We start from the raw sequence: 22,438 nt of genomic DNA, 5'->3' as shown, positions 1-22,438 counted from the left end.
AAGTTTTAGTTGGCAATCGAATTATATTACGCCATTGGTCATTCAAATGATATAATGCTGAAATTCACGTCGCCATTTTTTACTCTACTTTTGTGTACAAATGTTCGGATCTACCTTTAACGTTTAAACGTTTATAAAAAAGGCAAATGAAATATGTGTATATAAATGAATAAATAAGTGTAATGTTTTTCATTAACGTTTTAAATTGCTGTCGACCATAAATATTTTCCCACAATTCTCTGTAATAGATACCATGCACAGATTGAAATGATTCAAAAATATGTGTATGATTAAGGTATGAATGGACAGCCGGATATTCAGATAAAGATGAACCTGAAGGAATCTTTGATAATTTAAACGACGATGTTTGGCATCATGCAGGACAAACAAATCAAGCAATATTGAACATTAAACGAGGTAAGTTTATTTTTTTGTTTTTATTAAATTTGTGTTGATTGATATTTGTTTAACAATTGGTTCTATAAAACAGAATTGCGAAACGACATACAAGCTAAGACGTTTACTTATGTGGATGTTTTACCTTTACTTTGTTGTACATATCAATTGATGTATAAGTTATGCTCGTTCAGGTTCTCGTATTTATAAACATAAATGAACAAATCAATTCCATCATAGATTTGATCAACAGTCCAATTATCTATACACATAGATATAGAAAGATTGGTGTGAGTGCAAATGAGACAACTCTTCATCCAAATAACAATTTTAAACAAGAATGTGTCCAAGGTACACGGATGCCCCACTCGCACTATCATTGTCCATGTTCCATGGACCGTGAAATTGGGTAATAATCTAATTTGACATTAAAATTTGAAAGATTATACTATAGAGAACATATGTATTAAGTTTCAAGTTGATTATACTTCAATTTCATCAAAAACAATCTTGAACAAAAACTTTAACCTGAAACTCCCACTTTCATTTTCTATGTTCAGTAGACCGTGAAATTGGGATCAAAAGTATAATTTCATAAATTCATAATTCGAAAGATCATATCATAAGCAACAAGTGTACTAAGTTTCAAGTTGATTGGACTTCAGCTTCATCAAAAACTACCTTGACCAAAAACTTTAACCTGAACGGACGCACAGACAAACGGACGCACGAACGGTGCACAGACCAGAAAACATAATGCCCCTCTACTATCGTAGGTTGGGCATAAAAAGTAGACCATTATAGGTCAATGTACGACCTTCAACACGGAGCCTTGGCTCACACCGAACAACAAGCTATAAAGAGCCCCAAAATTACTTGTAAAACCATTCAAACGGGAAAACCAACGGTCTACATATATTTATTTGCAACATTAATCTTGCTCTTTATGTTTCTGTATTAAAACAATATTCAGGTATGTAAGTTGTTCTGAGTAATTATCATTTTGCAAATATCAGTATAAATACGTAGGACTCGGAATCGCAATGGTACTCCAAACCGCGATGGTCACGCTGAAGTTCGGTGGTGAACACACTGAAGTGCGATGGTGACATTTTGACGTTAACTTGTTGATACTACCACTACAAACTGCTCAGAGTCAGAATTGACCAGTTTTTGTGCTCGACCAGTAAAATCGAGCACACATTTTACTTGACTAGTCTCGACATTGTCTCGATTGTACTTAACTGTACTTAAGTGTACTCGACCAAGTCTCGACTTTACTTAGTGTGATTCCGTACTTGATGATCTTGGTGTAGTTTGAAATGGTCTTGACCAAGGCTCAACCTGTCTCGACTAGTCTCGACTCAGTCTCAACCAGTCTCGACCTGTCTCGACTAGTCTTGACCTTCAAGTTTTGACTGGTGTAAATAAGCACATCTAACTAAATTAAATATTGATCTTACAAAATTTAAGCTTATTTGGTAGTTTGATTTATTGCTGTGAAATGAAAGAATCTAATTTTATATTAGGTAAAAATAAAAATTATTATATAACTTCAGATAGGCATCTTTAGTTTTTTTTTCAACTTTTTCAAATAAACTTGGATTTTCTTCAAACTATGCAGCTATCTTAGATATATATTAAGCTTACTGAATCCTAGGTCATTTTGTTTTTTGTTTTATTACTGTAAAATTTAGGAAGTAAATTATTCTTGTTAAAAAAAGCTAGAATTTGCAGTTCAGACAAAATAGAGATAGTACACTTTAATTATTTTAATAACTTTTTCAAATCAACTTGGATTTTCATCAACTATGCCGCTATCTGATTTGTGGTGATTTATAGAGCAATACCTCTTGCTTGGGGCAAACTTATTCAAAAGATCACATCTACCAGAGAGTTTTAAATTCTAAATAACATTCATTTAAATTTGCAAAATTCAGATAGATACCTATAATTTAAATATTTATATTTGACAGCAATAAAATAAATGTTCAAATAACCCGTTTTTTGTAAGAATAACATATAATAAAGATAGCTGTAGATGTGAATAAAAATCCAAGTTGCTTTGAATAATCTAAAGTTTACTATCTGAATTTTGTCTGAAATGCAAATTCTAGCTTTTTTTTTTACCTACATCAATTTAATTCTTAAATTTGTCAGCAATATTACAAATTACATAACGACTTGTGATTCAGTAATATCAATATATTACTAAAATAGCTATATAGTTTAAAGAAAATCTAAGTTTATTTGAAAAAGTTATGAAAAAAATTATAAGTGTACTATCTAAATTTTTCCCAAACTGCAAATCCTAGCTTTTTTAGCTAGATTATTTTAATTCTTAAATTTGACAGCAATACACCAAACGTCATTACAACCTGAAATTCAGTAAGATTAATACATCATCAAGGTAGCTGTATAGTTTGAGGAAAATCCAAGTTGATTTGAAAAAATTATTAAAAAAATTTAAATGTACTATCTGAATAAAGTCCGAACTGCAAATTCTAGTTCTTTTTGCTTAGATTAATTTGATTCTTAAATTTGACAGTAATACACCAAACTTCATAACAACCTGGGATTCAGTAAGATTATAATATCACCAAGGTAGCTGTATAGTTTGATGAAAATCCAAGTTAATTTAGTTTAAACATATTTATTAATTTCAAGTTATTTTGAAAAAGTTATTAAAAAAAATTAAAGTTTATTATCTCTATTTTGTCCGAATTGCAAATCCTAGCTTTTTTACCAAGATTAACTTGATTCTTTAATTTTACAGCAATACAACAAAAAAAAAAATGACATGACATTCAGTAAGCTTAATATATATCTAAGATAGCTGCATAGTTTGATGAAAATCCAAGTTGATTAGAACAAGTTATAAAAAACATCAAAGACGCCTATCTGAATTTATATAATAATTTTTATTTTTACCTATTGTAAATTAAATTCTTTCATTTCACAGCAATAAATCAAACTACCAAATAAGGTTGAATTTTGTAAGATCAATATTTAATTCAGTTAGATGGGCTGATTTATACCAGTCAAAACTAAATTTGAAGGTCAAGACTAGTCAAGACAGGTCGAGACTGAGTTAAGACATGTCGAGACAGATCGAAACAGGTCGAGCCTTGGTCAAGACCATTTCAGACTACACCAAGATCATCTAGTACTGAACTAGACTAATTGAGTAAAGTCGAGATCTAGTCGAGTACAGTTAAGTACAGTTAAGTACAGTCGAGACAATGTCGAGACTAGTCGAGTAAAAAGTGTGCTCGATTTTACTGCTCGAGCACAAAAACTGTTCAATTCAGACTCTGAGCAGTTGGTAGTGTACGTTGATTTGCGATGGTATCACGCTGTAGTGCGATGGGCAACCTAAGACTTTGAGTAAAAGCAAAATGTACATGAGTTGTTTCATTAAAATGAAACCATTAAGATTTGACAAAAGTATTTGCTATATAAAGGCAACAGTAGTATACTGCTGTTCAAAATTCATAAATCGATAGAGAAAAAACAAATCCGTGTTACAAACTAAAACTGAGGGAAACGTATCAAATATAAGAGAACTACGACACAACAGAGACACACCACTGAAACGTAAGACACACAGAAACGAACTATAATTTAACAATGGCCATTTTCCTGACTTGGTACATGGCATTTTATGAAAAAATGGTGGGTTGAAACTGGTTTTGTGGCCATGCCAACCCCCTCTCACCCCCGCTTTAATGGTAGTGTTAATTATAACATTGAAATGACAACATTACACGACAAGGTAACAATAAATAAACAGATAAATGGGAGAAAATATAGCACAGAAAAACAAACGAATAATAGCCATCAAAAGGTAACTGGTTAAGAAATATTTTTTTATACGCTAGACGCGCGCCACGTCCACACAAATGTAAAAAGTTTGAAAGCAATAACAACTACAAAGTTGAAGATCGCCGAGGACCAAATGTTCCAAAAAGTTGTGAGGCCAGGGTTATCCGCCTGGGACAAAAACATCATTATTATCAACAATAATACATAGTTTTGCAAACAGTAAATTTTATAAAATGACTATATAATAGATATACATGATTAAACTTAAGTTGTGACTAGCTATAGAATAAAAAAGAATACATTACAAAATCACAGCCCTGTTAGCCATAGTCAATAAAACGCCCAAAGTGACGTCACATTTAAATTTCTAAAACGTGTTCCGAAAATAAAGAAATAATTTGGATGAAATTCAAGATTAGATTGGTATGAATTATCTAACTTATATTAATAACAGAGTGAAAATTTATTTCTAATTTGAAAGATGGTTTAATTTCTATTTAGATCATACCAAACACTTTAATTTTTAATCTAATTTTTCAATTCTCCAATTCTCCTTTTAGCACGCAAGAGTATGGAATAAGGTTTTCAAGGGAAAACAATATTCAGCGTGTAGGTCTTTTATAAAAGTTCTAAGAAGTGTCCATCTCATTTACAGAGGAGGATTTCGGGGGGCAGAGGTCCCGGTCCCCTTTTCTGGGGCTTATATAGGGAATCAATGAAGCATGACTTGAGCGCCCCCCTTCTTAGGCAGTCAGCGGGACCCCACTTATGGAAACTTCTGGATCCGCCACTGATTTACTTAAATATTAATATAAAACTTAGTAATTGTTAACAACAATTCTTCATCAATTTATATATAACTGATTACGAAACAGTATCCACGAAGTAAAATAGCGACAAGTTAATCTATGTTTCACTAATAGCGAGGCTTGTGAATTATTTCACGAAAAATAAATTACAGGATGACCAATTGGGAAGTACAAATAAGGTTTAGGCAGGTTAATTTCTGTGTGATATGTTGTAGACAATAAACACTGATACCACAAAAAATAAGACTAGAGCGACTGAATTTATCTCGGGAATAAAACAACATTATATAAACGTGATATAGCAAAAACATTGAAACATTGCTAATACTAGCCAATTTTTTTTATATTAAATTGCCCACATAAAATCTTGTGACGATTACGTAAAGATAAATTAAGATTAATATTTAGATAAGTATACTGTATTTATCGTACAAAAAGTCTGCGGAATAATTTAGAATACTGGTTAGTCCAAGTTGATCTTTCAGCCGCTTTGCTGCCTAAAATGTGTAAACATATTTCTGTAACCTCAACATGTAATGCTTAAAACTGTTCGGGACTTGAATAGTTCGTTTCCTTTTTTCCCCTTACTTTCCTTTATAAGCATGAAAATTTCATCTACAAAACCATATTTTATTGCCTGTGAATCCATGTTGTATTTTGAAAACGTCACATTATTCAAACGTCATACACAAAACCATCGCACTTCAGCGACATGACCATCGTAGTTCGGCGTGGACCATCGCACTTCAGCGTGACCATTGTACTTCAACGTCCCCATCGCACCTCCGAGTCCTACATATATGTAGCCTTATGCAATAGCATTGTCAGTTTATGTTTGACTTTTGAACGTGTCTTTAATTTCATTGGCTCTTCTTTGGATATTAGTCGGTTAAACCATTCAAGTCTGCTTATATTTAATGTGATTATTATTTGATGATATAGTGTGTATCACAATTTACCAGTTGTGGTGTCAACGTTAATACATTTATATAACAAGCTTAAGTGAGTTTGAAAATATTTTTACTAAAAGCCCTTCTAGGTGCATTATATCTTATTATAACATAAAAGTTTGTGTTATTTGACTGTCTCTATCATATAATATTTAATTAATCCTTAATGTTGCAGTTGTGTGTTTTTTACGGGGTTCCTGTACCTCACCTATCAGTTTTCTATCAGTTTTTTTATTGACTGTTGTTAATATATTTGTCGTGTTTAAGCTGTGGTTTTATCTTTTAACTGTCAACTGATGAATTTATAATCATTTTACAAATGTAGGTCAGCGGTTAAAGGAATCACCAGTATCGTATTCGATGTTCGTCAGAGCCTGGTACAATGACGACACGTATGCAGACTTTAAAACAGATGGAATATTAGTTATGTCAACTCCTCTTCCTAGGCGGAAAATCAAAGGATCAGCAGTTAGTACAATAAAATCAAATTTACTCGTCCCGAATATTAAAAAAATACATATTTTTAACTCAAACGAGTACTTTGATTGAAAGTTATTTAAATTGCGCAGACAAATAATCAATGTAGAAAATATTCGAAGCGCTAAGATATAAACCTTTATTACATTTTATTTAAGGAATGACTGTAATATTTTTTCTGTCTATGAAGAAATAACATTAAAAATGTAGTGCACACTGAATAACGCGTGTGTACTACATTTGTTTTTGTTATTTCGAATAGACTGACAAAATGTTACAGTTATTTCTTATGATAAAATTCTAAATTCCATTTTAAACCGGCGTAAATCATGAAAAAACGTTGATGACGTCATGGTCACCTGGCAAAATTTTGTCTATAATATGATAAATAAAGGCAACAGTAGTATACCGCTGTTCAAAACTCGTAAATCCGTGGACAAAAAACAAAATCGGGGTAACAAACTAAAACCGAGGGAAACGCATTAAATATAAGAGGAGAACAACGACATAACACTAAAATGTAACACACATGGACCAAATCCCACGAGAATAACAAAACGACGTCATCTCATCAGAAGACGTGTTGCATTCAACATCAAATTATTTGTTTTTAAACTTTAAATTTCATTTATGATTATTAAAATGTCTGTTCTTAATGGACACGAATTAGCTACACGGACACAATTGTGATTTTTGTACTGTTGGAATTCTGATTTGTGTATAAGTTATATCAAAACTTATTCGATGTCCAACCATTACAGGTTGTGGAACAAATACCTGGTCACTGGAAGAAGGATGTTGATTACCTAAAACCTGGTGCTCCATTCACAGTCAAATGGACAAACGTGTTTAAAGATGATGCTAATATAATTGCCAAGTTTAAAGTGTATCTTAGTACATATCCAGGAGGTATGATTTAAAACTATATTTTGTTTACACTACATTTGTACATTGACATTTTGCATAAATTATCTGGTTAGATGGTAATTCTGTTTTCAAAAGATGTGTAAGGCTTTAAAACTATCAAATTAGCCACTTGTGTATTGTATTAGAAATAATGAACCAAATTTTGTTAAAGGTCATGATATACATGAAGTGGAATTAGATCTACCAGGATCAGTAACGTCACATAACATCAGCCGAGTACCATTATCTTCAGGGAAAGTATTTTACAGTAATGTAGTAGGATACAGTTACTCTGGTATCCATGCTACTGCAACATCAGACGGTATCATGGTTGACTCTCTACCACCAGTTACTGGTACTGTCTATGATGGTATAGGTGGGTATTATATAAAGAATATCCCAATATATAAATGCAGATCTAGTGTCATTTTAATTATGTCATTATTGTAGGAATTCATTTTACCTGTTATCTGTGATTTCACCTGTGTTATGTGGGCGTCGTGATGCTCAATATTTAGTTGGTACCATATGTTTTCTCTTTTTCGTCATTTTGTATCATTCGTTCTTTGCCATGGCAATATCAAACTGTTTTCGGAAAATTTGTTTGAAAGCCCTTTGGAATCTTCGCATCTCTGTTATTGTTGGTTTTATCATGAATCATCATACTTTTTCTGTAATTTTTAATTGTGTAATGAATTACATAAATTAAAGCCCGATACAAAAACCCACTTAGGAGATATCCTCATAAGGGGAAGTATTAGGCACTCATTGTGCTGAGTATGGTACATATACTCTATATGATGGCACAATAAAGCTTCTCTGAAATCGTAGCCACTTATCTTTTTTTTTCATTGTCTTCTTAGTATTCTCCCTTTTCAATAACTAGTACGTACATTTCTGTTCCTTTTCAAATAATAACATGTCGAGAAATATGTAAGGTTACAACGAAATACGGTCAGTGAGAAGGTTACAACGAAATACGGTCAGTGATCGTGAATAACAACTGAATACAATTATACTACATGTATTATTAAAAACTAAATACAAAACATTTTTGGTGTGTATTACTTAAAAAAGAGATGAGTTTTGTAAATCGGCAGTATTGAAACAAAGGATAATATACGATTGGAAATTTTACGGGGAATAATTAATGTTACTATATGGATTCGGTTAGTAGTTTTCTGAACTTAAAAGCTTACTGCATCAGTCTTTTAATTATTGAAAACGAAAGAAAGGTATAAAGAGTATCATTTCATGACACAAAATGAGTAAATGCTCAGCCAAAACATATTCATAAAAGACTCAGTGCTTTTACTACAGTACCTCGCCTCAAGTTCATAATGAGGCTGCAAGAAGTATCATAACAGAAATAATTTGTGTCTTATGTAAACGTCTGACTGAAATGCCTTATATTATAAAGTTTCAGCCTGCATATATCATTGTACTATCATTTGTTTTAGGAATGCACGACACAGAATATCAGAATAATTCAAAATTGGTCGGAGCTTCGTGGCATGGGTTTTCTGATCGAGATTCAGGAATAACAAACTACATGTGGTGTGTACAAACTAAATCTGCTTCTGTACCTTGCAACATTAAAGACTGGGAAAATGTGGGGATTCACCATTCTGTGTCCAGGGTCTTTAATAGTTCACACATAAATACAGGTAATATTTAGTAAATTATTGTAGGAAGGTTATAACGTAAGAATACTGAATTGAAATACAGCTGTTGATTAGCCAAAAACTACTAAAGATCAAATTGTACAGAGTTTAAAGCATTTTTTTACATCCTAGATATTTCTATAATTGGTATTTGATGAAAGCAAACACGTGAACTAACATTTATTTAGATTGTGTTTAGTTAGCGGGTTTTATTTTCTTATACACAAGTAGAAGTGTTACCTCTTTTTACAAAAAAAAAAAACCCAACATAACATGAAAAAGAATTTTCGCCCGAACAACCAAGGAGAAAATGATAATGAAAGACTGGAAATAAATGCAGAGAACACACTAATACAATTGAGAATGGAAATGGGGAATGTGTTAAAGAGACAACAACCCGACCATAGAGCAGACAACAACAGAAGGTCACCAACAGCTAACAAGTTGTTATTGTTGGCATTTGTTTTGTATAAACCAATGGAGGTAGGCTCTTAAGATTGAAGATCAAATCACTTCCATATGTCAGTAAGTCTAATCAAGCTCATTATAGATACCAGGACTAAATTTTGTATATAGGCCAGACGCGCGTTTCGTCTACAAAAGACTCATCAGTGACGCTCGAATCCAAAAAAGTTAAAACGGCCAAAAAAAGTACAAAATTGAAGAGCATTGAGGACTAAAATTCGAAACGTTTTGCCAAATTCAGCTTAGGTAATCTATGTCTGATTAAATGTCACATTTTAAGATACTCTGCAAGATAAATTCGCTCTATACTTCACACGCACAATGTTTGACCTTTGCTGTCACCAAATTATTTTTTATTATCTCATTTATATCGTATTCAGACTCACAATTCAAAGCTATAATATGGGGAACCATCACATACAGTTTCCAAGAAATTTAGAACAAGCGAGTGTCATTTGACATACGACATATTTTATATCTAGCGACATGAGAAAATGACGTTGTACAATTTCTGTCGCTTCATTTTTACAGGAGAGGAGGTTGAAAGTCTAGTGTATGCAGTAGACGGTATAGGATATAGATCTAAAACATCGAAATCAAATGGCGTCATGATTGACACTACACATCCAGAACCAACACTTATGGAACATTTGGATCAAAATATTGCAGCAAATCCCTCGTTTGAAGACGTGAATGGTCAAGCAATTGATTGGGACAATATTACCAATGCAAATTTTTGCAACAACCTTGTTTACGCTATGCAATGGAATAACTCATTAAGAAGTTGTGTAGGAGTTTTAAAATCTGGTAAAAATGTAGCTATCGACGGAAGGTCATTTATATTTGTTGAAGGACAGATATCACAGTCATTAGACAATTTGATTGTTGGACATTTATATCGTGCGACTTTTGTAACAGCGCATCCTCCCATTCTTGGTGCTGTTTTAGCAAATAAAGAGGGATATATAGAATTGGGTAATACAAGGCACGTTTTTATGGTCTATACAAAACAAGATAAACACGGAAGTGCATCAAAGGAGTTAAACTGGCACCATCATACATTCTACTTTCGTCCGTCCACAACAACAGAAACAATCAATCTTGGCAGCATGACTGGAAATACCGGTATTCTTTTTGATGACGTAAAAATTCAGGAAACTGTTCTCCATAACCATGACGAAGAAAATCAAAATGGCAAACATATTCACGCCCATGTGGTGGCTCTGCATCAGTGGTCATCAATCCATGCCTCGTGGAGTTTTGTTGATCCAGAAAGTCCAATAGTAGATTATATGTGGGCTATAGGTAAATATTATTTAACCCTTTCTTGACCCATGTTGTTGCCAATGATCCCAGATGATGATTGGCTGAGCTTTAAGTGTTATAATCCCTAGCAGTTCACTGGCTGAATCGAAATGTGCTTAAGCGTGTTAAAGAAATTGACATTTTTATGGAATGACGAAGACATTCGAATGTGAACTTGGTAATCAAAAATGAAAAACGTACTCGAGTACTTATCAAAATTTACAAGAGTATACTACCGTTGTCAGAAATAATAATTGTTATAGCCATTCATTGCAGAAAAAGGGAAATTCATGTCTTGTTTGAAACTTTGCTATGGCGAATCGACGTAAGTTCCGCCCTCAGAAAGCATCAGATGCAATGCGTTCATCACAAATTAAAGATAAAAGAAAAAGTCTTGAAAATAAAAAAAAAGTAATTATATGTTATTCTTTTAGAAGAAATATTGAAGTGTAATCAACTGAAAACTTTAATAAATACTTTTTTCTAGGCTATACAGAGGGAAGCACAGAGGTCCAAGGATTTACAAGTGTTGGTCTGAATAACTTTGCCTATAATTATAATGTCAGTCTAGCTCATACGTCAGTCATCCATATCACTGTAATTGCTACAAATGCTGCTGGATTAAGAAGAGAAGCGCACGCGGAGGATCTTCTCGTAGATTTAACAGCACCAGATATTAGATTTGTTAATGATGGCATAGGTTTGTGTACTAATCAATATAAACAATAATAGAAAATATGCTAGATATGAGGTTGAAGTGTGAAAATTTGGTGCATAAAATATCACTTGTTTTAGATGATTGTATTGAATGAAATATAATTAGACAACAAAAACAGGTAATTGATCATGCCTTTACTACATGTCAATTATTTAAAACGTGGTGATTGTTTACCTTATTATTACAGTGATTTCCCTAATATAATGCACATCAAATTGTATGTGTGTTCAGCATCATAAGAATACTAAATATATATTTAAAAAAGAGCTCAATTATCTATTTTAGTCTAAAGCACTTTCTTAAACAAAGAAACATACAAGAGATGGAAACCTTGTTTGATATTTCGTGATAATATTGTATGTTGTGATTCTAAGATGTAAATGTCGTTAATATTGCATCATATTTTTTCACATTGAATTGTAGAAAGGTTTCTTGCAAAGTTTTTATCATTAAATACATTCTATTTGATTTTTAAAGCTTTTTTCTGATTTGATAAAAGTTATGCATATCTGCTGTTGTAGGTTCTGATATAGACGCACAAACAACAGAAGAAGTATCTGCAAACTGGGAGGTAAATGATGCTGAATCAGGAATAGATGTTTGTGAGTGGGCAGTTGGTGAGTACAAGCATTTTAAATATAAAGCAAATACAAATAGGAAAATACCCTAGCGATAATACACTAAATCCCTGGGATGTGTTTTAATTAATGTAAGTCTCTTATGCATTATTTTTTCCGTGGAAAGACCTATTGGTTTTCTTCTGATTGTTATTATTTTTTTTTCTTCCACCTAATTTTTTTCCTTCGCTGTTTTTTGTTTTGCAAGATGTCGCTTAGATATCTGGAATTTGATATCGAACAGTTTATACGTTTTTGAAACTGTCACCGCTTAACCGAATACTTTCCCATATAAGAGTTATCTCCCCAAACACTGTTTTCTTGTGATCTCAAAGGCTTTGCAACAGTATAAGAAACCGACAAATTTATTTTATCAAATTGCTCGTTATATCCTCAGGATGTTCTGTTTTATTTTGACCGAAGCCGTATATAGATTCCATATGACAGTTTTCCCCCCTTTTATGTTTGAAATAAGTAATATGCATTTCTAACTGGTAAACCATAAGTGATAGAGACATAATGTCTTTAGATTTGAGGTCCTTAGTCCAAAAATATGAAAATTAGGTCAAGGTCAAGGTCATTTTCTAAATTTTTATTTTGGCTTATTTTCACTTATTTTCAATAACCGTAAACGATATCGACAAATTATCTTTACTAAATTGTTAGTAGTGACATGTATTAACACTTAAATTTCAATAGCGAGGGTCATTGACTGTAAATTGGAGTTTTCTCCCCTTTTATATTTAGAATAATGCGTTAAGTGATATAACTCATTATCCTTACATATTATGGACCTAGGATCTCTTGACTTGAGGTCCTTAGTTGATGACCTTGAAATTGAGATCAAGGTCAAAGGCAAATTGGACGTTCTAGATTTTGACCTTTGCTTGAAATTCATATTTATACATCATAAAGCCATAGGAATTGACATTCAAACTGAATATCAATGTTTTCATATCAAAATATATTGTTAGTGGTGGAAAGACCTTCAATTGTTCTTTGAACAATTGGTTTTTAATTGTTAATTAATTTTTTTTTAACTATTTTTGATGCCAAACTTAAATAATTTCATGACATGAAATGGCTGTCATTTGTTTTAAACTTAAGACACAATGTATATGAATACCCGTAGTTTGTGAATTTTAAATACAAGTAATTGGAACCTCGAATGGGGGTGTGAGACAAAATTCATGTTAATTATATACATGTTAGGTGTGTCAAGAGAACGTTTTTCGCTTTTTTTTTTTTATATATATAGATTAAACCGTTGGTTTTCCCTTTTGAATAGTTTTACACTAGTTATTTTGGGGCCCTTTATATCTTGTTGTTCTGTGTGAGCCAAGGCTATGTGTTAAAGGCCGTACATTGACTATAATGGTTTACATAATAATGGTTTTAATAAATTGTTATTTTGATGGAGAGTTGTCTCAATGGCACTCATACCTCATCCACCTATATCTATGTTTTGATAAGATACGTTTGATTTGCAGGTTATCAACCATATGGGAATGAAATACAAACTTTCCAGCAATTAGCGAGTGGTGTGAAAAGAATATCAAAAGTATTTACTAGCGGTCAAGTGTCTATGCAGATGATACACGTGACATTGCGATGTAAAAATGAGGCAGGATTGCAGTCCTCAAAGTCGTCAAATGGTGTTAAAATTTCAAGTCTTTCACCAAATACTACTTCAGCCGAGGTACAAATTCTACCACATTCCTTAACGGAATACAACCCAAGAGATCATTATCAAGGTGACACCTCATCTATCAGGGTAAAATGGACAGGATTTGAGGATTTGACGGGTCTCGATTCTTACCTAGTAAGTCAATTCACCTATTAAGATGCTATTTAATATTGGGCATATAATCAGTTATCTTAAACTGGATGTTGCTAAAGTTAAATGTTAAAAATTTCTCTTTTTATATAAAAAAAAATTAAAAAATTCTTGACATGAGTATGAATTATAAAATAGACTACTTGCACATTGTTTGGTGATTAGTCATACCGGAAGTATGTAACTTCGGAATTTCGAAATCGATATTGACTGTACCAAAAGGCGGGCAGAATTTCCAAATCCGCCATTGAAACCAGATTATATTTTAGATGAAAAACTCCTTTATTTTTTCAGCTGACATTGCAAAGCCATGGCAAATCAACATTGATTTCTAAGTCAATTATTGCTGAAAACCAAGACATATCCTATTGTTTGTTTGAGGGGTTGGATATATCGAATGGAAACTATTCAGCCAGTGTCAATGCAGTAAATAAAATGTACTTACGGAGTACTCAAGTGTCATCACAAATTGTTATTTCTCAAATGTCGCCATTGCTAATAGGTATAGTATAACATAACACACAAGGTTAAAATGTATAGTGTGTATATAGCATACAAACAGGAACTCTCTAAACGACACACATTTAAAAAAAAAAGATGTGGTATGATTGCCCATGAGACAACTTTCCACAAGAGACAAAAATGACACAGAAATTAACAACTATATGTCATGCTGAAAATGCATTTTTAGCGCTATAAAACCAGGTTTAATCCACCATTTTCTACATTCAAAAATGCCTATACCAAGTCAAGAATATGACAGTTGTTGTCAATTCGTTTGATGTGTTTTGTATTTTGATTGTGATTAGGGACTTTCCGATTGAATTTTACTCGGAGTTCAGTATTTTTGTGATTTTACTTTTTATTTCGCAAATGCAGATTTTTTTTAGTAAAAAAGACACAATTGGGATTGAGAAAAACGTTTCAAGCAGTTTAACTTTTATCCTATATATTTGAGACTACAAAACATGTTGCATTTGTGAAATTATCAGTCCATTAGAGTCGTTCTTCTTCATAGCTCTGTTAGTGCAGTTTTTAAAAGCTTAAGTCAATTTGCGTAACACTTTGGTGGACTGCTTAAAAATCTATTTAAATAAGCTACCTTTCATTGTTTTTTTATAATTTCTAATATATAAGAAAAAGTGATGAGCGTATCATGCACTCATGGCACAGTTCGTTATTTTATAACGAAAACACCATTGTTAACTAAGTCCATATACTGTGAACATGTATGTACCTTACAGAAGTCTACTGTGAGAATCAGTTTAGAATTCAACGAGAATAGAAATACCTTAGATTTTTCTTTTATGTTCGACCAAATATTTATGTCAAAACTTGTTTTGAGTACATGCATCTGACTTTGATATCTTCAAAACACTAGTGACCCAATATTTGTAATAATGAAGTCTCCAATTCGAAAACTGTTTGCAATGAAATTTTGGAAATCTCATTTTGCGTTACTCGTTACGCTTTTTTCTTATCACAAAGTAGAACAATGAACCATGGTTGTTCATTGGTCTCTCGAAGTCTTTTCGTCAATTGCAAATATTATGAAGGTATAAAAACCTATTTTGTCAGGGCGGAAATCAAATTATTTATCATTTTTTCAAACTAATTGATTTTTTAATTATGTTTTGGTTTATTAAGGTGAAAAATTGTTAACGTTATCAGTAATGCTAATACCTAAACAGTATAACAGTACCGCTTATATCATTAAACGCAATTTGCAATCATTTCTTTTTTCAAAAACCAAACATTTTAAGTGTCCCATTGCATTACATTTTGGTGAATTGAGAGGTAAACACATTTATAAGAAACGGTGTTATCAATAATGGTTGTGCATGATCAAAAGTTCATTCATGGAAAACGCTCCCCACATTGATAGATGATATGTGTATGTATGTCCGCTTCTCAATATATGTTTCATAAAACAGGATTTATATAATACACGTTATATATAGTAAACTTTTAAAATTTCAGAGAACCCAAATTTGCGACTTGATTTAGATAACCGTACAATTACAGCATCATGGAAAGATCATTTCCAAACACAGCAGCCAATATATTATGAAGTTTCGGCAGGAACTATTTTAGGTGGCTCTGACATCATACAGTGGCAGGAAACAAAAAATACATTTCTGGAATTCCAGCTTCCTCCGAAGATAAAATCAGTCAAGGATTTAACAGGTTATCTATCAGTTCGTGGTGTGTCAGCAAATGGAATGACAACTTTGGTTAATGCAGCTGTTAAACTGTGATTATTGACAATATGTAACACTGATTCCGTCCTTTATAATTGCTGTGATAATTTTAATTTGAATATGTTTTTTTTAAAGATAATTGTTATCATGAATCCGTGCAAACAATGCAGATTGATTGAATTATTTAATTATTATTTAACAATAAATGAAAAATGAATTTTTGCAATTGAATTACAGTTAAGTAAAAGAGTAGCGAAAGATACCAGAGGCACGTTCAAATTCATAATCGAAAATAAACTGACAACTCTATTGCTAAAAAAAATAATGACAAACAGACAAATAGTAGTACACAAGGCACAACATATAAAACTAAACGACAAGCAACACGAAACCACACCAAAATGGGGTTGATTCCAGGTGCTCTGGAAGGGTATGCACATTCTGTTCCACATATGGCACCCGTTTTGTTGCTTATGTTATTACAAACCGAGTAAATAGTCTTATTCGGTAGGTCACATTCATGAAAAAGGAACGGGATTGTAGTTAAGAAACATTAGAAACAAGATCGATTTGTTCTTAGCAGGAGCCCATTTAAATATTATATGAGCCTCCTACAGCCCCAGAGTTTATACTCCCCCCCCCAAAAAAAAAAAGTGTATTGTGTAATGGTGTACACTTATCTTAGGTTTTCAAGATTTGTTTCTAGTCTCGAAATTTTTTAATATTCAAAGGTCATTAAGTTTCCACTTTGTATTAATAATTAAAAACAGGCGAAGTTTTTCACAATGACAATGCTTGACCTTTAATTGGGTGGAATATTTCAATGCATATAGTCACAGCATATCATTTAAAAAAAACGAGGAAATCATTTCAGAATTATAGATTTATACAATGCTTATACACGACCTTAATTTGGTAATAGCAGCTAAACGACCATATTTAAAACTGCAATGGCATATTAATTTAAAAAAAACCGGAAATGTTATTCGATTTATAGAAATCGGATATGGTGTCACGTTCAATAGAGGACAAACAAGTAAAATGAAATCACGTTTCTACCCCCACCAAATATGGGCAAAAATTTTAGAGAAATCAATTAATTAAATGAAAATAAATTATTGAATACATCAAGGTATCTTCAGTGGAGCTTTGACTGTCACGCCAGAGTGCAAGACAATGGTACAAGTAAAATCCAGGTATGTTTAATAGTAAAATTCGATAAATGATAATATGCATATTGAAGTAAAAATCAATATATCATACAGACAGAGAGAGCAAGTATAAAAACAACAGACCACACCAAAGCCAAAACCATACAAACAAAAGGAAAAAAAAGAAATAATTTACAAAAAGGATCGAGGAATCATAAGACGGTGTAGGATTAAGGTGTCCACCGGGAAAAAAATAGTTCCTGCTTCAACTGTGCAGTATAATTACTAACATTCACAGACTATGAACTCGGTTGGTAAAACAAATGCATGTATGGCTAAGACAAATTATGTTTAAGTTCGTTATAAATGACTACAACCATGCTACCATAAAATTTTATTTTAGTAGATTCACTGAAAGCTGCAATAATCATTATATGTAAAAAAAAAATCATCATAACGACAGGAATGAAATTTAGTACGCTGGACGCGCGTTCCGTCTACAAAATATTCATCAGTGACGCTCGAAAAAAGGTTTAAATTGCCAATACGCAGTCCTAAGTAATCACAAGTCTCATATCGAATCAATAGTTCTCAAAAGTACCATACTTGTTATTTGATACACCAGATGCGCGTTTCGTGTACATTAGGATTGGAGATATAATATGCTAATTTGTAATGATCATATTCCTTTTTAGGGAGCAACTATTTAACATCAAAAGGGGAAGGAAGTAAAAATAAATTTTGACGCTATCAATCGAAGTTTTTTCTTCTTCAAATTTTACACTATAAGGTATGCGGAATATTTGGATTTAGAATATTCTATTTGGTCATCTGCTTGACCAATATATTTTTTCCTATCAAATTGGGATCAAAATATTTTAGGGAAACACCATGACCCTATCTTGAAGTTAAATGGTTGTTCCCTTAAAACACCCATTTTTAAGAGATTTTTTTTATTCTGTGATAAGTCAACTAAATGATTTTGTTTGAAGTATTCTTCGAAAATATTCTTTAAACATTTTGTTTGTTTTAGAGATTGGCATAAAATGTTAATTTCAACGGAGTTAATAAAACTGCTGATACATATTTTGCCAGCTCATGTTACGTGTTCCAACGTGCCATGTGATATACAATGCCGTTGTTGGGAGAATGCTCACATCAATTATTCAGTTTGTTCTGGTAGTAACTTGACAGAGATCCCAAACGTCCCTGCAAATACAAATGTTTTGAATTTGAATCGCAACAACATTATGCGTATACATAGTAGAGTTTTCCAAAATTTGAACCGTCTTATAGAACTGGATATTAGCAAGAACAGATTGAATCATTTAGAAAAGGAATCATTCTATGGTCTCGGTAATTTGAAAAGACTATGCTTACAGAATAATTTTTTATCATACAAATCAACCTTTCCAAAAGATATTTTCAAACCGTTAAAATCTTTGGTTTACCTAAATATCAAGTTCAATTCAAACTCAAGGGAACCAGACGATTTTTCAGATGAAACGATATCCGACCTTATTAGTTTGGAAAGTTTTGAATTGGATATTGCTGACATGAACGCTATTCACGAGCCATTTAAGTCAAAGTTTTCAACTTTGAAACATTTAACAAATTTGACGAGAGGCGAGTGCAAGTTGTCAGCATTCAGACAAAGAACGTTCATTAATGTTCTTCATTTAGAGTATTTAGACTTGTCGACATGTCCTATTCAATGGATTTTTAATAACTCTTTGTCAAAGTTGAGAAATCTCAGATACCTTAACGTGTCAAACATGAATTTGTTTATAGACGAATATCTTCTACTGTTCAACGAAGTAGCATCAACAAACATAAAACAGCTGGTAATAGCAAACACATCTGATTGCGTAATATCAAAATTCCCAGTCTCTGTATTTAAAGTCTTTAATAATACAGGTCTGGAAGAATTTTATCTCAACAATAATGTGTTTTCAGATGCTACAGGAAACCAATGTGAAGAGAGCATACCTTCTTCCGTCAAACTTTTAGATTTTTCGTCCAACAGACTTATACAGTTTTGTTTCCGTATGCCGTTTTTGAAATATCTTTATTTACAAAATAATTCTTTAGGATCTTTTCTCCAATTCAAATCGTTTATGCCATCACCAACTACACAGCTAGAATTTGTTGATTTTTCCTTTAATTTTATTTATGAACTGAAATTTTCCACATTTCAAAGACATACGCAATTGCAAACACTCAATCTCAGCAACAACAATTTACACAATATAGATTTCGATGTTTCTAACATGAAAGCTTTGAAACAACTAGATTTATCAAATATCTTTATCGGAACATTAAGTCATGACATTATGGACACTTTCACCAACATGTTTGAAGTATCAGGTTTACGAATAGATTTAGGATCCAACGTCTTGCGCTGTGGTTGTTCATCTACTCACTTTTTACGATTGATGTTGAACAACCATAATCATTTCAATAATAGTAATGCATATAATTGCAAATTTGATAATGGTACATCGATTCTACTAAATAATCTAGGCGAAACAGTTTTACAGCTGGAAAAGGAATGCGACAAACACGTATTAATAATAATCGTTGTAACTATAGGAATATCATTAAGTGCCATAACTCTTATTGCTGGGTTAGCTTATAGATATCGATGGAAAATACGTTATATTTATTATATAACGAAAGGTAAATACACAAAATTGAAACTTGCAGAGAACAATAAAATATATTTGTATGACGCATTTATTTCGTATGCCGACAGAGAACAGAATTTCATTATCAATGAATGCATTCCGAATCTAGAAGAAACTGGGAACAAAAAGCTATGCATTCATCAGCGAGACTTTATACCTGGTGAGGATATAACGCTGAATATAACGAATGCTATACATGATAGCAAGAGAACTATTTGTATAATCACCAGGGCATTTCTAGATTCTTATTACTGTATGTTTGAATTCAATATGGCCAGAATGGAAAGTATTTACTCTAGGGGAGGAGAAAACATTTTGTTTCTAGTCTTGCATGAACACATTACATCAAGGGAGCTACCATTAGTGATGTTAGAAATAGTACAAAGACAATCGCATATAGAATATCCAAATGACGAACAAGGGAACGTCGTGTTCTGGGATAAGATGAGGGAAACCTTAACTTAATTTCAATTTGAAGTTTTTCACAGATCAAAAACAGAATAATTGGGATGCAAATAGAAAACATATGTTTAATATCTTTTTTGTCTGTGGGATATATATTCAGGCAAATCATCGGAGAAATTATTTCAAAATTATAAAAAAAAGTTTATTTGAATGTTTTATTAATATAATTTGATTACAATGATTTGTATATTATATGTCAAAATTGTTTGTGAAACTACTTTCATGTTTTACGTGTAATGTTAACCGATGCGTAAATAAATCCAAAATTGGTATAATTTATATCCATACGATTAAAAAGTTACAATAATGCAGATCCGGTAGATCAAGAGGGAGCAGCTATACCGTTGAAATCACTAGTGTCCGTCGGTTCGTAATAGTTTCTGTGTACAGTGCCGATTCTGACTTTAATACAAACTTGTAATAACTAAAACGGCAAGTATACCAATGTTTGTATGCACATGGCAATTCTTAAATAATTTTTCGTTAATCATTTTGAAGTACAAAATGCTGAAATATAAGACAAAACTATTAACAATAATATACGTGACGTAATCAATAAAACCGTTTATTATTTTCTTTAATTTTTAGATGAACGAAAAACTGTGAAAAATATTGTTGAATCATATATTCAAAAGATCTGAAATATGCAGGGTAAATCAAATATCAAAATAACAAATTCAATCGTAAATATCAGTGTTTAACAAATAATGTCTAAAGGAAATATATATATTGTAATGTACAAGATATCCGATTTATTCATTTTTTTTCTCGTAAAAGATGCGAAAATAATAAATATTTTAGAAGACACAACGTGTTTTGAAATTAATAGCTTTAAATTATTCAGCGTATATCCTCCAATAAATCTCTACGTGTTACGCTCCATAGATGATGTTTTCAAGGAAACCTCTACCGTGTTACAAGTACTAGTCTGACTTGATATTGTGTAGTAAAGTTTTGCGTCTTTTGCGTCTTACACTCCTGACTTGGTAATCTCTAGGTAATACTATCGTTCTACACTCCTTACTTTATATTTTCTAGTAAAATATGTACGTACTAAATTCTTTCCTTAATAACTTTAAGTAAATATCTGCTCGCTACTCTTTTTACTCTAGTAACCTCACTGTTCTACACGTCCTACTCGCTTTCTCTTGTAAATTCTCTACCTTTAACACTCCTCACTTGGTATCTTTTAATAAATCTTTGTGTGCTATACTTCTGACTTAATATTCTCTAAAAATCTCATGTGTTGTACTCTTGACTTGATATTCCTTTATGCATCTCACGTGCTACACTCCTTACTTTATATTTTCTTATGAATCTCACGTGCTACATTACCTAATTGATATTGTCCCATATACATGTGTGTGCTATACTTCTGACTTAATATTCCCTTATACATCTCACAGGCAACACTCCTGACTTGATATTCCTTATACATCTCACACGCTAGACTCATTACTTTATATTTTTAAGTATATCTGTGTGTACTAGACTCCTTACTTGGTATTCTCTAATAACTATTACGTGCTACACTCATTACTTGATTTTCTCCATTATCTTAGCATCTGTACATGTCTAACAATAGAAGATGTGGTGTGAGTGCCAGTGAATGGTTAAACGCAAACGCGTGGAGACCATATATATTTAGTAATATGTTATAATTAGTAGGCGCGGCTTATTTCAATAAACTGTTAGAAATCTTACATACTACACTCCTTCCTTGATATTCTCTAATAAATCTCGCGTGTTACACTCCTTCAGTTATATTATCTAATATATCTCAAGTGCTACACCTTACTTGATATTATATAGCAAACCTTTGTTTGCTTGACTCATGACTTAATATTATCTGATAAATCTTACATACTACACTCCTTCCTTGATATTCTCTAATAAATCTCACGTGTTACACTCCTTCATTTATATTATCTAATATATATCAAGTGCTACACCTAACTTGATATT

At 32.2% G+C, this 22,438-nt stretch overlaps 2 protein-coding genes across 2 annotated transcripts in view; both read left to right on the top strand.

Annotated features, from left to right (window-relative positions):
- The window catches only part of LOC139482932 (uncharacterized), a 45,574-nt gene extending 29,187 nt beyond the window's left edge, over positions 1 to 16,387 (top strand). Inside the window, exons 31-41 of the mRNA XM_071266960.1 lie at positions 296 to 417; positions 6,306 to 6,448; positions 7,219 to 7,366; positions 7,536 to 7,739; positions 8,824 to 9,030; positions 10,024 to 10,797; positions 11,285 to 11,497; positions 12,037 to 12,132; positions 13,623 to 13,954; positions 14,264 to 14,471; positions 15,950 to 16,387. Coding sequence (XP_071123061.1) covers positions 296 to 417; positions 6,306 to 6,448; positions 7,219 to 7,366; positions 7,536 to 7,739; positions 8,824 to 9,030; positions 10,024 to 10,797; positions 11,285 to 11,497; positions 12,037 to 12,132; positions 13,623 to 13,954; positions 14,264 to 14,471; positions 15,950 to 16,227 — 2,725 coding nt within the window. The 3' untranslated portion in view covers positions 16,228 to 16,387. The remainder of the gene's footprint in view (positions 1 to 295; positions 418 to 6,305; positions 6,449 to 7,218; positions 7,367 to 7,535; positions 7,740 to 8,823; positions 9,031 to 10,023; positions 10,798 to 11,284; positions 11,498 to 12,036; positions 12,133 to 13,622; positions 13,955 to 14,263; positions 14,472 to 15,949) is intronic.
- A 2,184-nt stretch (positions 16,388 to 18,571) lies between these two features.
- Positions 18,572 to 20,473, top strand: LOC139482931 (toll-like receptor 4). Its single transcript, XM_071266959.1, has one exon. It carries the CDS (start codon positions 18,572 to 18,574, stop codon positions 20,471 to 20,473), a length of 1,902 nt encoding a protein of 633 aa, XP_071123060.1.
- Positions 20,474 to 22,438: the final 1,965 nt, after the last annotated feature.

Source organism: Mytilus edulis, chromosome 7 (genome assembly GCF_963676685.1).
Source record: "Mytilus edulis chromosome 7, xbMytEdul2.2, whole genome shotgun sequence".
In the NCBI taxonomy this organism is placed as follows: Eukaryota; Metazoa; Mollusca; class Bivalvia; order Mytilida; family Mytilidae; genus Mytilus; species Mytilus edulis.
This window is presented reverse-complemented; position numbering and strand designations above follow the sequence as displayed.

Bases quoted from the DNA above. Each gene is read 5' to 3' on its own strand.
- LOC139482931 (XM_071266959.1), top strand. From the start codon at position 18,572: ATGCGTATACATAGTAGAGTTTTCCAAAATTTGAACCGTCTTATAGAA.